Source organism: Pteropus alecto, unplaced genomic scaffold (genome assembly GCF_000325575.1).
Source record: "Pteropus alecto unplaced genomic scaffold, ASM32557v1 scaffold433, whole genome shotgun sequence".
NCBI classification, from domain to species: Eukaryota; Metazoa; Chordata; class Mammalia; order Chiroptera; family Pteropodidae; genus Pteropus; species Pteropus alecto.
The window spans coordinates 444240-458361 of NW_006433953.1; the positions used below are offsets into that span (position 1 = coordinate 444240).

The 14122-nt window shown below is 53.6% G+C and overlaps 1 protein-coding gene across 1 annotated transcript in view; it reads right to left on the reverse strand.

The window, feature by feature from the left end:
- ANKRD52 (ankyrin repeat domain 52) overlaps window positions 1-14116 on the reverse strand; it is a 16808-nt gene extending 2692 nt beyond the window's left edge. Inside the window, exons 1-28 of the mRNA XM_006908895.1 lie at window positions 14067-14116; window positions 13672-13755; window positions 13142-13220; window positions 12869-12939; window positions 11677-11877; window positions 11058-11145; window positions 10779-10921; window positions 10293-10505; window positions 9920-9998; window positions 9488-9602; window positions 9216-9298; window positions 8992-9109; window positions 8723-8791; window positions 8400-8540; window positions 8239-8319; window positions 6924-7035; window positions 6649-6720; window positions 6161-6362; window positions 5840-5927; window positions 5644-5761; window positions 4838-5057; window positions 4568-4655; window positions 4388-4471; window positions 4143-4288; window positions 3852-3934; window positions 3590-3672; window positions 3312-3403; window positions 1-2909 (exon numbers count right to left, since the gene is read on the reverse strand). The exon at window positions 1-2909 is cut by the window's left edge and continues 2692 nt beyond it. Coding sequence (XP_006908957.1) covers window positions 2659-2909; window positions 3312-3403; window positions 3590-3672; window positions 3852-3934; window positions 4143-4288; window positions 4388-4471; window positions 4568-4655; window positions 4838-5057; window positions 5644-5761; window positions 5840-5927; window positions 6161-6362; window positions 6649-6720; window positions 6924-7035; window positions 8239-8319; window positions 8400-8540; window positions 8723-8791; window positions 8992-9109; window positions 9216-9298; window positions 9488-9602; window positions 9920-9998; window positions 10293-10505; window positions 10779-10921; window positions 11058-11145; window positions 11677-11877; window positions 12869-12939; window positions 13142-13220; window positions 13672-13755; window positions 14067-14093 — 3231 coding nt within the window. The 5' untranslated portion in view covers window positions 14094-14116 and the 3' untranslated portion in view covers window positions 1-2658. The remainder of the gene's footprint in view (window positions 2910-3311; window positions 3404-3589; window positions 3673-3851; window positions 3935-4142; window positions 4289-4387; window positions 4472-4567; window positions 4656-4837; window positions 5058-5643; window positions 5762-5839; window positions 5928-6160; window positions 6363-6648; window positions 6721-6923; window positions 7036-8238; window positions 8320-8399; window positions 8541-8722; window positions 8792-8991; window positions 9110-9215; window positions 9299-9487; window positions 9603-9919; window positions 9999-10292; window positions 10506-10778; window positions 10922-11057; window positions 11146-11676; window positions 11878-12868; window positions 12940-13141; window positions 13221-13671; window positions 13756-14066) is intronic.
- Window positions 14117-14122: the final 6 nt, after the last annotated feature.

Below are 14122 nucleotides of genomic sequence, written 5' to 3' on the forward strand. Positions count from 1 at the left end.
GAGGTTTCCTCCCCACCCTACCCCCTGAAGATTGGGGGGCATTCTGCCTGTTTTACTTCTCCACACCCGTTTAAGTCAAAGAGGTTTAAAAAAATATTAACATTAAAATAAATATGCAGTGGCCATGAGAATGGTCAAAATGCTTCAAAAAACACTAGGGGCTGGAGAACCCGGGGGTAGGGTGTGGGATTTCCTTTGGCATAAGGAAAGGAGGCTGCTTGTCTTCCAGGCCTCCTCACAGTCACATGAGGAGGGACAGAGGAGGCCCCACCTACTCAGCACTGCTGACAGGTATGCTGAAGGGGCAGCAGGGAGTGGGCAGCCACCAGAAATCTCATCTAGCAAAACAATGGGGCTCACGACAAATACTCCAATTCTTCCTGTCATTGCCAAACGTTGATAAAGGAGAACACGACTGGTACCCCGAGAGTCGTCTCTGGAGGTCCCAACTTCCTGTTCCCCTGCCCCCCACCACCTAATTCCCAGCACCAAAATGAGAGGGAGGGGGTGGAATGGGAAGATTCCAGGAAGAGAATCGAAGTTTGGGGGCAAGCTCTGCAGAACCAGCAGGATGGGGGATGAGGGGTGGGGGGCTGCAGCCCTTAAGAGAGGTCACATTGATTGTCATACAGGGGAGGACAGAGTGTGAAGGGAGGTGGGCAAGAGGGCGTCTCAAGGCCCTTTGGCTTTGAAAACAAAAATAAAAACTAAAAAGCTGCACAATCCTTCTTACCAATAATGGTCATCAGGAAGCTTTGAAATGGTTTAGGAACTGAGGGGTGGGGAAAGCAAGACACACAGAGAGGATAAAAAGGGCCATGACCAAAAAAAATAAAAATAAAAAAAAATAAGGACTTGGACAAACACCCCAGGCATTAGGGAACCAGCATGAGGTATGGTTAAGGGTATCTGTTAGGGAGGGAGGGGCCCTGGGATGGCCCCTCTTCCCTCAGCCCACCCTCGGCAAGGGTGGCAAGATTTGCAGGGGCCACAAGTGAAAAATGGGTAAGACTGTGAATAAAGCAAGTGTGGGTAGGGGCAGGAGACTGAGGGATCCCTTGCGGGGAGACCCTCTTCTGTGTAAACGAAGCCTGTCCAGTTCTCAGGGGACAATACTGATGGCAGCCAAACTGGGCAAGGATGCACTGTGGGGGTGGAGGGGGCATGACCTCTATTCAAGTTCTGTGTCTTGGCCCCGGGCTGAGGTATTGAGTGTGAGGAAGGGAACACTGGGATACGGGAGTGGGAGCGGGTCCAACTGTCCAGGAGGCTTAGCTAGGAGATGGATGGACAGGGCATTTGAAGGGACCAGGGCCAAATTCAATGCTACATTTAGAGAAAAAACTGCCCCCACCCGGGCCCAGTTTGGCTTTTGGGTTGCCACTTTGAGGAATCTTCTCAGTGCAGCCCCTAGTTCAACCCCATCTCTCCCTGCTGCTGGGAAGGCAGGGACCAAGCCGCAGTGTCTGTTGGATGCTCCTTAGATCAGAGCTTCATCCTCACACTGGAGGGGAAGCCTGGGTCCCTAGTAGCCACAGTCCCTAGTCTGCCCTGCCCCTCCCACCATCTTTGGCTTCAGATCAGGAGTGACTGGGGGCAGTGGGTACTCTTGGACATAATGGAAGGTGGTGGCAGACAGGGAGCAGAGAGGAACTATGGAGTTGGGGGGCACAGGAGGAAGAACATGGTCCCTCTCTCCACACACATGCAAACACATGCCTGAAACACATAGGACATACTAGGGCTGTGGTTTTGAAATGCGCAGGAAATTAATTTGTTTCTTCCCCTAAAGGATAAAATGCTTACTTAAAAATTCATGACAAGCCTCAGAGTTAAGGGAGAGGAGAGCCAGGGAGGGAACGGCCAGAGGCTCTGCCCTCCCAAAAGAAGATAAAAGAAAGAAGCGAGGTTAAAGTGCGTGGTTAGGGGGCCAGGCCAGGAAAGCAGAGAGGGGCAGGCTGTGGGGGCAGAACCAGCCCTTGATTTGCATATGAGGAGCCAGGGGAGAGTACAGGATTGGGGCCCAGGTACAGTAGTTGCTGCTTCAAGTGTTTTGCATTTGAACTTTAGGGGTGATGGGGTACAGAAGTGGGGGTAAAGCTCCAGGCCCCAGTGCTAAATACCCTCCCCCCTTGTCCGCTAGCTGCCCCTGAAGGGGGAGGGGGACACCCCCAGAGTGCTCACACAGTACCAGAAATTAAGGCTTCTCACTGCTGCGGGGATGGAGGAGCCGGCCGAGCAGGGAGGCAGTGATGGGTATGGAAGAAGAGGGGATCTGCCTGGCAGGAGGGGCCGGGGGACACAGAGAGGAGAGTCAGAGGGAAGAGGTTGGGGAGCTGGCAGCAGAAAGGGGGAACTGAGAGATGGGGTAAAAGAGAAGAGGAACCAGGCATTTAGCAATCATTTTGGGACACTTGGCAGAAGGGGCTGCCCTTGGGGTACCAAGGGCCTGGGGTGCTCCCTGTCAGTCCCAGACCCCTGCCAGGCCGGGATGGTGTGGCAAAGGGGTGAGCGGCTGCTCCCCAGTGCTTTTTTTCCCCCCTCCGCCCTCCAACCCAGTCGTGTTCTCCTTTAAAGTGCCCTAAATGTATAGACTTTTTCTAAATAAATAGAATAAGATATCAAGCCACCAGTAGGGAGAGGGACACTGGAAGGGGGCTACTCAGAGTAGCAGCCGTCTAGCCCAATGGCGCCGTGCCGCTCCTGGCTGTAGGGGCAGGAGGCCCCGTGGGGCAGGGCCCCACAGCCACCCACCGTCTTGGCTGCTGCGATGCCGCAGTTCTTGAGCAAGCTGAAGCTGAAAGGACTAACGGCGTCCTTGGGTGGGAAAGGCTTCATGGTGGAAAGGATCAAGGCCAGGCAGTCTGCCACATCTTTGTTGGGAGCGCAGGCCAGTGCTGGAGTGTGACCTGCAGGGCAAGGGGGAGAACTAAGGTCCTGTATCCCTGAGTCCCCATTCACCTTCTCTGGGGTCCTGAGCTCTCTTATCTGTGGAGGGAGCCAAGGCAGGCCAGAAATTGAGGTCCATAAGGGCCTAGGCAGGCTGACAGACGGACTGCTGAAGTGTGGGGCTAAGGGCGGAACACGGGCAACAGGACACTGAGGGGTACAGAGGATCTCCCTGATGACCCTTCTGGCTCCACCTAGTTCTGGAAGACTCCCTTCAGAGACTCTAACATGTCGGTGTTGGGTCCCTGTTCTGAAGAGTTCCCTTGGGAAGAATACCCAGTTTATAACAAGTTTAAGTCACCTCCTAAAGAATGTCCCTGACCCCAAACCCAAGAGGGATGGGGGCTCCAGACCCCACCCACCTTCTTCATCCACAGCCAGCACTGTGGCCCCACGACTCAGCAGGGCCTGTACCACAGAAGCTAGACCATTCCGGGCAGCAATGTGGAGTGGCCTTGGAAGAAAGGGAAGAGAAGGAGCATGAAGTCAGTGGAAGGCCAAGTTGACCTTCTACCCCCAGCCAGAGTAGCAAGGGCACTAAGCAAACACTGTGAGCTCCAGAGAGCCCCTGGAATGCAGGTGGCTCTTTCTTCACCCACCTGCCTCCCCCAGCCAGGAGCCCCCTTCCCTGGGCACTCACATCTGCAGCGCACTGTTGGTAGCATTGATAAGGCCAAGGTCTTGGGTTTCTGCCAGGATCATGAGAGCACATTTCTCATGGCCCTGAGGGAGAGGAACAGAGAGTGGAGATTTGTGAAGTAGAAGCATGACAGGCCATAGAGGAGGAGTTAGGGAGTGTGGCAGCGGGAGACAAAGAAGTATCCCACCTCCTATCAAGCCCGTCCCAGCCCTCTTCAAGCTCTGCCCTATGCAGCCCTCATCACTACCACTCCAGGCAGTACCTTGCTACAAGCCAAGTGGAGGGCAGTGTTCTTGTTCTCGTCCAGCACAGTAAGGTCTGCCTTCCCTCGATACAGCAGAAATTCTATAAGAGAAAGGGGACAGAGAGGGACTGACACCTCTCCGCAAGAACATTTGGGTTCTCCACCCTCCTATCTGCATATACTTTGCATCCCGTCTTCAGAGGGTAAAGCACCCAAAACCGCCAGTTTCCTGAACCCTACAAGCAGGGCTGACCCATCTTGCAAAAACCCAAGGGAAGCTCCTCCCTTCCATACACAGCCCCTACACACCCACAGCAGCGGTCTGCCCGTTCTCAGCCGCCATCATGAGCGCAGTGCGGCCAGTATGGTCAGTGGCGTTCACCTCGGCCTGATGCTGCAGTAGCATCCGGAGCCCAGAGACATTGTCCGCGAAGGCAGCGGCGTGAAGAGGGGTCCTACGGGGAGGTCAAGGCAGAGTGAGATAGGGAAGGATCTTCCACTTAAGCATAAAGAGGCCAGAGAAACACAGGTTTCTCCTGCCTTCTGCCACTCACCGTCCTTTGGCATCTCGGCTGTTCACAATCTTGGCACCCAGAGCTCCCAGCAGCATCTCTGTGGTGCTGTCCTGGTTATTAATTCTGGGGGAAGAGGATGGCTCAGCAGGAGGGGCAAGGGAATTGGACTGCCCAAGTCACAGACCCTTGAGCGTGGCTGAGGTGTAGGAAGTGACTTACACTGCACAGTGCAAAGGAGTGAAGGGGTTTCCTTCCAGGTATGAAAATGGGCTGTGTTCAAGTAACAACTCCAGACAATCTTCATGTCCTGGATATGAAGAAGAATGGTGATGGAGAGAAATGACAGTAAGGTACCCTACATCTGTCCTGTCCCACCTCCTGACACTCCATTCCACTCCCAGATCCAGATCAAACCAGGTCCCTCCCTCAACCCACTGGTCCTCAGTCTCTGTGCACATTCCTGTGCTTGCAAAGGCTCCAGACTTGTACCAGTGTAGGAGGCCCAGTGCATGGGCGAGTATCCGCTGTAATCCACCCCAGCATCCAGGGGGTCTGTGGAAAGGGCGGCCTGCAGCAGGGTTCGCAGGACTGCAGTGTGGCCACAGGCCGAGGCCAGGTGAATGGGTGTGCGGCCCTTGAAGTCTCGGCACAGCACAAATGCATCATGGTCCAGCAGGGCAGCCAGGCAATCCTCACAGCCAGTCACTGCCTGTGGGTGACATGGGGGTGGAGAGTGGAGGTGAGGAGCCACTCCCTTTCCAATGGCCAGTCACTGGGGCTGGCACAGGAGTAAGAACCACATCCAGGGCTCCAATCCTAGTCTTTACAATGATTCTAAGTGTTAGAGATCAGCATCTCCTTTCTCCACTCTCTATGTACAATCAGGATGGTGAGAGTGAATCCTAGTGCTCTGGAATGGGAAATAATGCAGAGTAAGGAGACTAAGGGATAAAAGAATCTTGTGGGATGAGGGGGAGGCAGCTTTAGGACAGGTGATAGTGAAGAAGGACCAAGGTAGTGGCATCATTATCCAATGGGACAGGGATAGCAGAGTATTTTGGGGTAGTCTGGGGGCGTGTATAGGTGGCTGCATGTGATTACAAAGCAAGGTAATCAGGGAAATCAGCTGCAGATGTCAGGTAGTCATCCTGGAGCAAATGCAGTGAAATCCTATAAGACCCTGGGCACAAAATCCTGGCCCACCTGCTGGACAATCTGATGTTCTACTGTTGGTGAGTCCTGTGCTCCCACATCCAGGCCTGGCTCTGAGCAACCCGACCCAGGAGCTCACTCACCCCACGGTGGAGGGCAGTGCGGCCCCGGAGGTCAGCAGCATCAGCTGTGGATCCTTTCTCTAGCAGCAGATGTACACAGTCCACATGGCCATTCATGATGGCCAGCATCAGTGGGGTTCTACAGAGGGGGCAGAAGAAAGGTTGAGGGCCTGGCAGGAACGGAAAATCCTGCACCCCACCCCTGGCCCACACTCACTGTCCATAGGCATCTATGACATCTGTGATGTCAGCTCGTTCCCCACTGTCAATCAGCAAGTGCAGGGAATCAGTGTGGCCAGAGGCAGCTAGAAGGAAAGGGGGCCTGTGTCAGGGCATGGTCAAAGGGAAGGAGGCCAGGTCCAGGCTAAATGGTTCGAGGGTGGAGATTATGGGGCAAGGGTATAGGAACCAGGACATGATGTTTCCATCCTCCTCACCCCACTTCCTCTCAACCCCAATCCCATTCAGGAAGGATTGAGGACCAGTCTCCAAGGCCTGGCGTGGCAATGGGAGAGAGCAGCCTAAAGGGCATACGAACCAGCAGCGTGCAGGGGTGTCCACTTGCGCTTGCGCTCCTTGATGAGGGCAGAGGCGCCGTGGGCCGTAAGCACCTCCACACACTCAGTAGAGCCTCGCTCAGTGGCCAGGAAGAGCGCGGTCCGGCCCTTGTGGTCCCTTACATCCAGGTTCACCAGCGTCTCAGCCAGTGTCTTCAGGGCTTCACAGTGACCGTTGTAGGCCTGGTAGGGGGATGGTACAGGCAACCAATGGATATCGCTCGGGACACTGCCCCACTCTGCTCTTGGAGCCCACGGGGAAACTTCAGGCAGCAGCCCTCCCCACGAGCTCCTCAGGCCCCTCAGGCTCTAACATGCACTATCCCCCTCCCCTCTCTAGGTCACTGCCTGCTTGCCATGTCCCTGCAAGAAGGCAGAAGCCAAGGACAGAGTCACAAGTGCGTGTACCTATGTGTGGACCTGGGGCAGGTAGGGACAAGGCAGGCAAAAGGAAAAAGCTGAGACTCACAGCTAAGTGCAAAGGGCTGACTGGAATGGTGCTCTCCACATCCTCCAGGCAGTTAAAGGACATTTCTAAGAGCTGCAATGGACAGGGCAGGAGATGCTGAGGTTTGGGAACTCCCAAGATATTACCCCTGCTCCTCATCCACAGTAAGCCCGAGTCCCTGGATCTAAAGACCACATTTAATTCAGTCATCCCTTGGTCCCAGAATCCACAAAGACAAAGGTAGACTGTGTGCCCTGCCCCTGCCTCCCCTATCCCAGGCTAGATCCCAGACATACCAGTTCGAGGTTCTGTCTGTTGCCATAGGCGGCTGCATAGTGCACAGCTGTGTAGCCCTGCCTGTCCCGCAGGGAGGGGTCTGCACCATTATCCAGTAAGAACTCCAGACAGCTGGGGGCAGAAGCAGACTGTGAGGCGGGGACAGGCCCAGTCCTGGAGGGCACAGTTCTGGGAGAAGGAGAGGAGAGGGGCAAGGGAGCCCCTCCAGGCCTAGCTGGCCGACACCCAGCCTGCTCTAGGTAGGCTAACTCCTGCCCTTTTGACCCTAGCTCCAGACCCACCCCTCTGCCAGGTCTGCCGGGAACCACTCTGGCTTCAATGCCTTCCTTTATCCTTTGAACACTCTCCTAGAGAACCTAGAGTGCAAGTGCCAGTTACCAACCTCCTGCTGATTGACACTCTCCCCTCATCTCCAGGCACGCTGATCCCCTGCCTGAAATGCCTTCTCCTCTCAGCCCAACTGAAGTCTACTCATTTCAAGCTTGGCCCCTGCATCCCCTTCTCTGGGAGGCCTTCCCCAATCTTCCCAGGTAGGTGCCTCCTGCTCTGTATTCCCTTGGCACCCTTCTTATAGCTTAGTAGTACTTGTGCTAATAGTGATGATACAGTACTTAGCACTTGCTATGTTTCAAGCACTGTTCTTCTAGGTACTTCATGTGCATTTAATCGTGTAATCCTCATAATGATCCTATGAGGTAGATACCAGTCTTATCCCTACTATGGTTGAGGAAACTGAGGGACAGAGAGATTAAGTTACTTGCCAAAGGTCACAGAGCTGAGCCTCTTGGATTGTAAGTACCTGTTTTTTAAAAACTGAACCTTTTATTTAAGCATAATCTTAGGTTTAGAGAAAAACTGTGACGATAGTACAGAGCTCCCAAATATTCTGTACCCAGTTTCTCCTATTATTAACATCTTACATTAGAATGTTTAAGTCCCCTTTCAGGTATCTTTCAAAAAGCAGAAATTTGGGGTAATTCATTTTTTATCCTTAGTACCTAGAACAGTACTTGGTATTTAATAAGTAATTACTCAATTGATGCTTGTAGAATAAACAAATGATTTTGTATTTGGTTTTCCTGATCCTCTCAAGGAACCATCCATTCCTTGAGGGAAGGAACTAAGCCTCATACTTTTGTCTTTATTCACGATGCTTAGTCCAGGACTAAGTTAAGAGTGCTCCAAACACTGCTGGCTGACCGACAACACGGCAGCAGAAGTGTGGTGGTGGGATTCACAATGGGTGTGAGAATAAGAGGACCAGAGTTGGCACTGCTGGGCAAGAGCAACCCAGAGGTCTTCTCAGCTACTCACAAGAAGGCCTCCTTCCTACGGGACTCCTTCAGTGGCTCATCCTCTTCAGCATCGTGGCTAGAAGATGAGTGGGGTTCCGCTCTGTGGGAGGGAGAGTGAAGAAATCAGGGGAAGGCTCAGGGAGGTGAGTGGGGTTGAGAGGGCCAAAGTGGGAGTCTCACCTCCTGTAGGTGTCGGAGGCGGCAGCATAGTGGAGGGGAGAGCAGCCTTTACAGTCAGCCTCATTGACGCCTGCCCCAGCAGTTACCAGTGTTACAGCACACTGGTAGCTGCCGTTGGCGGCTGCATAGTGCAGTGGGGTCCTGGAAAGAAGTGGAGGAGGGAGGGCAGAAGAATCAGGGACAGATCCAAATGCACTCAGATGTGCAGCCAAAAGCTGCTCTGTAATATTCTCCTCACTTAGTCTCTAACTCCCCACCCCTCATTCTATCATTTCTCTCTCTAATCAGACAATCCCTATGTACACCCCTGCACATCAACACACCTTCCAAATTTGTCTCTTCTCCTCAAGTCAGCTCCACTGCTCAACAGCAAATTAAGACATTCAACATTCCTAAAAAGGAAGATGAGGTTTAAGAGAGCCTCAAGGAGAAGCCACAGGCACAGGGAGGGGCTAAGGAAGGATGGAACTAGACAGCCCCTTCTACTGTGACTGCTCTCACTGTGAGAAGGGGAGATTTGGGCAGGAAAAAGAGGGGCCGACCCTTGCCCAATTCTCTTCTCAAGATCTGCAGGAGAGGGAAGAGAACTCACCCTCCAGAAGCAGCAGCATGAAGACAGGTGCGGCCAAGGTTATCAGGCGTATTGATGTCAAACCCAGCTGAAAGCACGTGTTCATTGCTGAGTGAAGATACAATGCTGTACAGCTGACCTGCAGGGCCAGAACAGCCAGAGATCCCATCTGAGGGTGCTGAGCAGAGAGGAAAGGCCTCTGCAACACTATACACCTGCCCAACCCGCAATCGGTCAGCACATACCTGAGGAAAGAAGCTTACGACAACAGTCAGAGAATCCAAAGAGAACAGCTAAGTGCAAGGGGAACATGTCGTGGATGCCGCGCCTGGGGGAGAAGTTGGGACTCAGCCTTTGGGTCAAGGATGGACCAGTTAAGAGACCTCTTTTCAGCGGCCCATCATCAGCCTAGGAGATCGTGAGCTTCCCTTTGGCAAGTTTCTTCGTGCCTCCATGTTTGATGTGATCTGTACAGATCTGAGGCAGCCTAGAAGTGGGGCTAGGGGTCCTGACTCACCGGGCGGTATCTGCGCCATTGGTCATAAGGGTGCTGATGAGCAGCTCGTGTCCATAGCGAGCGGCCACGTGCAGTGGCGTGTTCCCAAATTTGTCAGCACAATCAATCTCGCTGCCTGAGGGGGATGAACACACATACAAACTCAGACTGACCTTAGGCTTCAGACCACTCACAACAGTTAGCTACGTTCTGAGTGCTCAGTACATGCCAGCTGCTAGGATAAGCATGTGTTATCTACATCTGTTATCTTGTTCATAAGCCTTAAGGGACGGGGCAGGCAGAGCAGGGCCATTTCCATAGGTGCCTAGCTCAGAGCTCCAAGTACTCATCCCAATGAAGATAGGGTGGGAGGTGGAATAAGGAAGAAAAGCGGTTTCTAAAGATGAGTTCTCTAGGGGAAGGGAAGGGAGCACAAAGTCCCTGAGGCCATACCATTCTGGATGAGGATCTGGGAGCGGGTGAAACGGCCATGGATGGCAGCCATGTGCAGAGGACTTTTCCCTTCTTTGCTCTGTGGAAACATGTTTTTTGTTTGTTTGTTTGGTTGGTTGGTTGGTTGGCTGGTTGTTTTTCAGGGCAAAGCAGAGAATGCCCTGTTCCCCCTTCCAAAGGACACATCTCTGAGGATGGCGTGGTCATACGGACATCTTCTTAGCCCACACTCCCTGGTCCCTGGCAAGATCTGCTCAACCCAGGCAGCAAGTGGACAACTCCCCAGAGAGTTATCTAGAGGGGAAGATATGGTCAGGACCCCCAGAGCCAGGCTCCTCTCCCCACTGGTCTCAGCCTCATTCCCTTCAGGCACCTGGTAGTTGACATCAGCCCCGTTATTGACCAGCAGCTCCAAGCAGAGAGCGCCATTGGTGGAGACTGCAGCCACATGTAGTGGCGTGAAGCCCTTGTCATTCGGCTGGTTGACATTGGCTCCTGCATTCACCAGCTCAATAGCCACAGCATCCTGGCCCAGGTAGCAAGCGATGTGTAAAGCTGTGTTTCCAAAAGCGTTGGGCTCATCGATCTGGATTTCCAGGGGTGAGGGTAAGGGGGTAAGGGAGGTATCAGTTTAAACAGACAGCCTAGAGAATCCCAGAAATCCAACAACTGCCTCAGCCCCCTCAGGTCCTTGACCCAAAAGACCGAGGGCACTGTTACTTAAGGTAAGCATCATTCGGACCTTCTCATAACATCTTCCATGCCTCCCAAAACCACACCTTTATATCTAGATAACAGACTCTGACCTCCAACTCCCTGCCTTTTGTCCACCCACAACCCCCATGCTCAGCACTCTGACCTCGGCCCCCATCCGGAGCAGGTACTTCACCACTTCAATCTGACCACTGGCAGCAGCTGTATGGAGTAGCCCATAGCCCTTGCGATCCTTGCAGCCAAGGTCTGCTCCCCGTGCCACCAACAGTTTCAGGACCTCCAAATGCCCTGGGAAGAGGGGATGCTCTTAAGGAGGGTGAACTCCTAAGGCCCTGAGGGCCTCTTTTTGAAGGCTGCAACCCCCTCTTCTGCCCTAGGAATCCTAAATGTCAAACTCCTGCTCTTCCTGTGAATCCTGTCTCACCTAGAAAAGCTGCCCAGTGCAGAGGCTGACGCTCCTTTTTGTCACAGACATTTAGGCTGGCTCCCTTGTTGAGGAGTAGGTTCACCGTCTGTATCAAGATATGAAAGACACCTGTTCAAAGCCAGGTTCGTGCGTTCAATGTACGTACGAGCAGAGGCCTCAGCTCCCGAAAAGGCTGAAGCAACCTAATGTCTTTGCTCCTGAGCAGAACAATCTGGAGAACTAGAGGGAACAGAGGAAGCAGGTACTAAGGAGATCCTACACAGATATGGAAGTCTGAGAGAAACTCAAGTGAGTCTCTTCAGGTGATCTGATGGTTCTTAAACTATTTTGAAATGTCTTGAAAATGTATTGAAAGACATGGACTCTTACTTCAGAAAAAAGGCATATATGCGAACATTTTCCATGTGTCTCCACAGAGTTTACCACCCTCCTAAAGTTCAAGTCAAGAATTCTCATCTAACTTGACCACTTATTCGGCGCTTGAGCCCAAGTACTCACATAACCATCCAGGCTTTTTCTCCCTAGGCCTTAGGCCTGACAGCCCAGAAACCAGGGAAGGTGAGTAGGAAGGAAAGGGAAGGCACTAGGATAGACGTGAACTGACAGAGATCCTCACCTCTAGGTGCCCACTATGCACTGCGTGGTGCAGGGCACTGCGTCCGCTCCTGTCAGCCACGTTGAGGCTGCTCAACAGGGGTGCCAGAGCCTCGGCACACTTGGTGGCCCGGTTGGCGGCAGCCACGTGCAATGGTGTCTGCCACAGCTTGTCCCGGGCATTCACATCTGCTGAATGTGCCAGCAGCAGCCCCAGCACCTTCTGTAGAAGAGCAGGGGATAAGAGAGATGACAGAGGGGGAGCAGGAGGTAAACAATAGGAAACGAAGGAAAAAATAGGTCAGCATGGCACATGTGGCCCCATCTCACTCCCGCACATTTCTTTTTTCCAACATATCTGGCCTCTCGATACCTTCTTCTGGATCCTCTTGGAGCTTCAAATCTTCCCTACCTTGCTGAAGAAATCGTGGATTCCTTGCTCTTCCTTAAGCCACTTAGTATCGTACCTCAACCCAGACCCTGAAAATCTTTGCCCACACATATAGCCACTACCAAGCAAATCCATACATGTAGAGGATCCCAATCCCCTACCAGTTCTAGGAAAGATAAACAATCCTGTGACGTTAATGCCCCAAATGCCTTCCTTCAACCCTTCCATAGGCATCAAAAGCATTTTCATTACCTAGGTAAGCAAACAGATACTGGTTCCTCTCCAAAACCCAGGCTAAAATGGCCCTCCCCTTCCCTGGTGGCCGGAACCAGGGAAATGACTGTTTAACCAAGAGAGAAGTCTCCTTTTCCCACTCTCCAGGGTTGACAGACTGAACTGAGGGGCATGTTTGACTCCTATGCTGTCAACTTTCATGCAGATTGAGGGGCAGGGATGCAACAGATCACTACTCCCATCCCTCCATCACAAGGGAAAAAACCTCAGTGCCCAGAGTGGGATCAGACTCCAAGGTGGCCCCCCAGGGAGGGATGAGTCACTCAGGCCTGGCAGCAGGGCCCCCTGCAGTCTGCCAGCCCAGTGTTAAGCTCTTCCCTGACGTCACATCAGCTGGCACCACTCAGCTGGCAACACCCCCTTACCAGCCAGTTCTAGGGGTAAGAGGGAGGAGTCAAGGTCTGGTCTTCTCTCTACCCTAGCTTAGACCAGCTTGTAGTGCAGAGGACTAATGCTCTCCAACCCTTAACCTCCACCTTTAATCAACTTATCCTTTTTGGAAGAGTGAAAGGTGGTGGGAGACCTGTACCTCATTTCGGGAGGCAGCAGCACGATGAAGAGGGGTCAGCCACAGTGTGTCCTTAGCGTTGACATTAGCACCTGTGGGGATAAAATTTCCTCCTTTGAGGGGAGGTGAAGAAGAGGTAGGGAAGGAAGCCAGTAATCAGGCCAGGGAATCGGGATGGAGTTGTAGCCTCGCCTGGACCCAGCACCAGGGAATAATCCTTGGATACTGAAAAAAGAGACTCCTCCCCTCAGGTCCCCTCCCTAGGTGCCACACCTTCCAGCTCCCCACTTTCACCTGACATCAGTAGCAACTGGAGGATGGGGACATCGCCTACATAGGCAGCAGCATGCAGTGGGGTTCGCCTCTCTTGGTCCTGGGAAGGCAAAAAAGAGGAGCAACTGTGGGGGTGAACTATGGAGGACCTCAACCCAGGTCTTTCCCCACAACCTCTTTCCATAGGTTCTGCAGCCTCCTAAATCCCAATCCTGGGTCAAAGCAAGGACCTAGGGAGGGTGGAGTCAGGGGGGTCAGGGCCAAGCAAGGGGCTAGTGAAACAATCTCCTTCCAAGAGGGGAGGAGGTGCTGCAGACACTGATGGTTCAAATGAGAACACCGTTTCTGGACATCCTCGGCCCCGCTGATCTGTGCTCAGAATCTAACCTGCTCTCCATCCCCAAAGGTAGAGTGGACGCCCATCCCGGGGTCGAAAGAGCTGTGGCTTCATCCGAACCGAGGAGAACACGGAGCCGCCCCGCTAGTTGGGAGGGGTCCAGAACACCAGGGCCCAGATTACCGGCTAGCCATCCTCCCTGATCTCAACTCACCAGCACATTGATGTTCTCCTTCTGCGAGAGGAGGGAACGCACTTCCTCCACATCTCGGCTAAAGATGGCCTGGACCAGGGGCGGCTGCAGGGAGAACCGGTGTTCAGGGAGCGGGCCGGAGCGGAACCCAGAAGGGGGGGCAGGAAGACATCAGGTTTGAGGGGGGCGTCGCTAGAGGGGCTCTGCTCTAGGGTCCTGGCCGAAGGGGGTTCCTGCGGTGTCTCGCGGGTCGCCAGGCCCCCAAGGACACCGGCTCAGCTGAGGGGAGCGCGGGGTGGGGCGGGAACCGCGGAAGCCCGGGGCTCGGGCCCAGCCTAGGCCGCACATCCCCGGACTCGCGTGGCGGCAGCGCCGGGACCTGGAGAGAGGAAGCGGGAAAGGACAGGAGGACTGACCTGGTCCGTGATGCTGAGGATCCCCATGGCCCGGCCCGGGCTCCGTCCGCATCGAG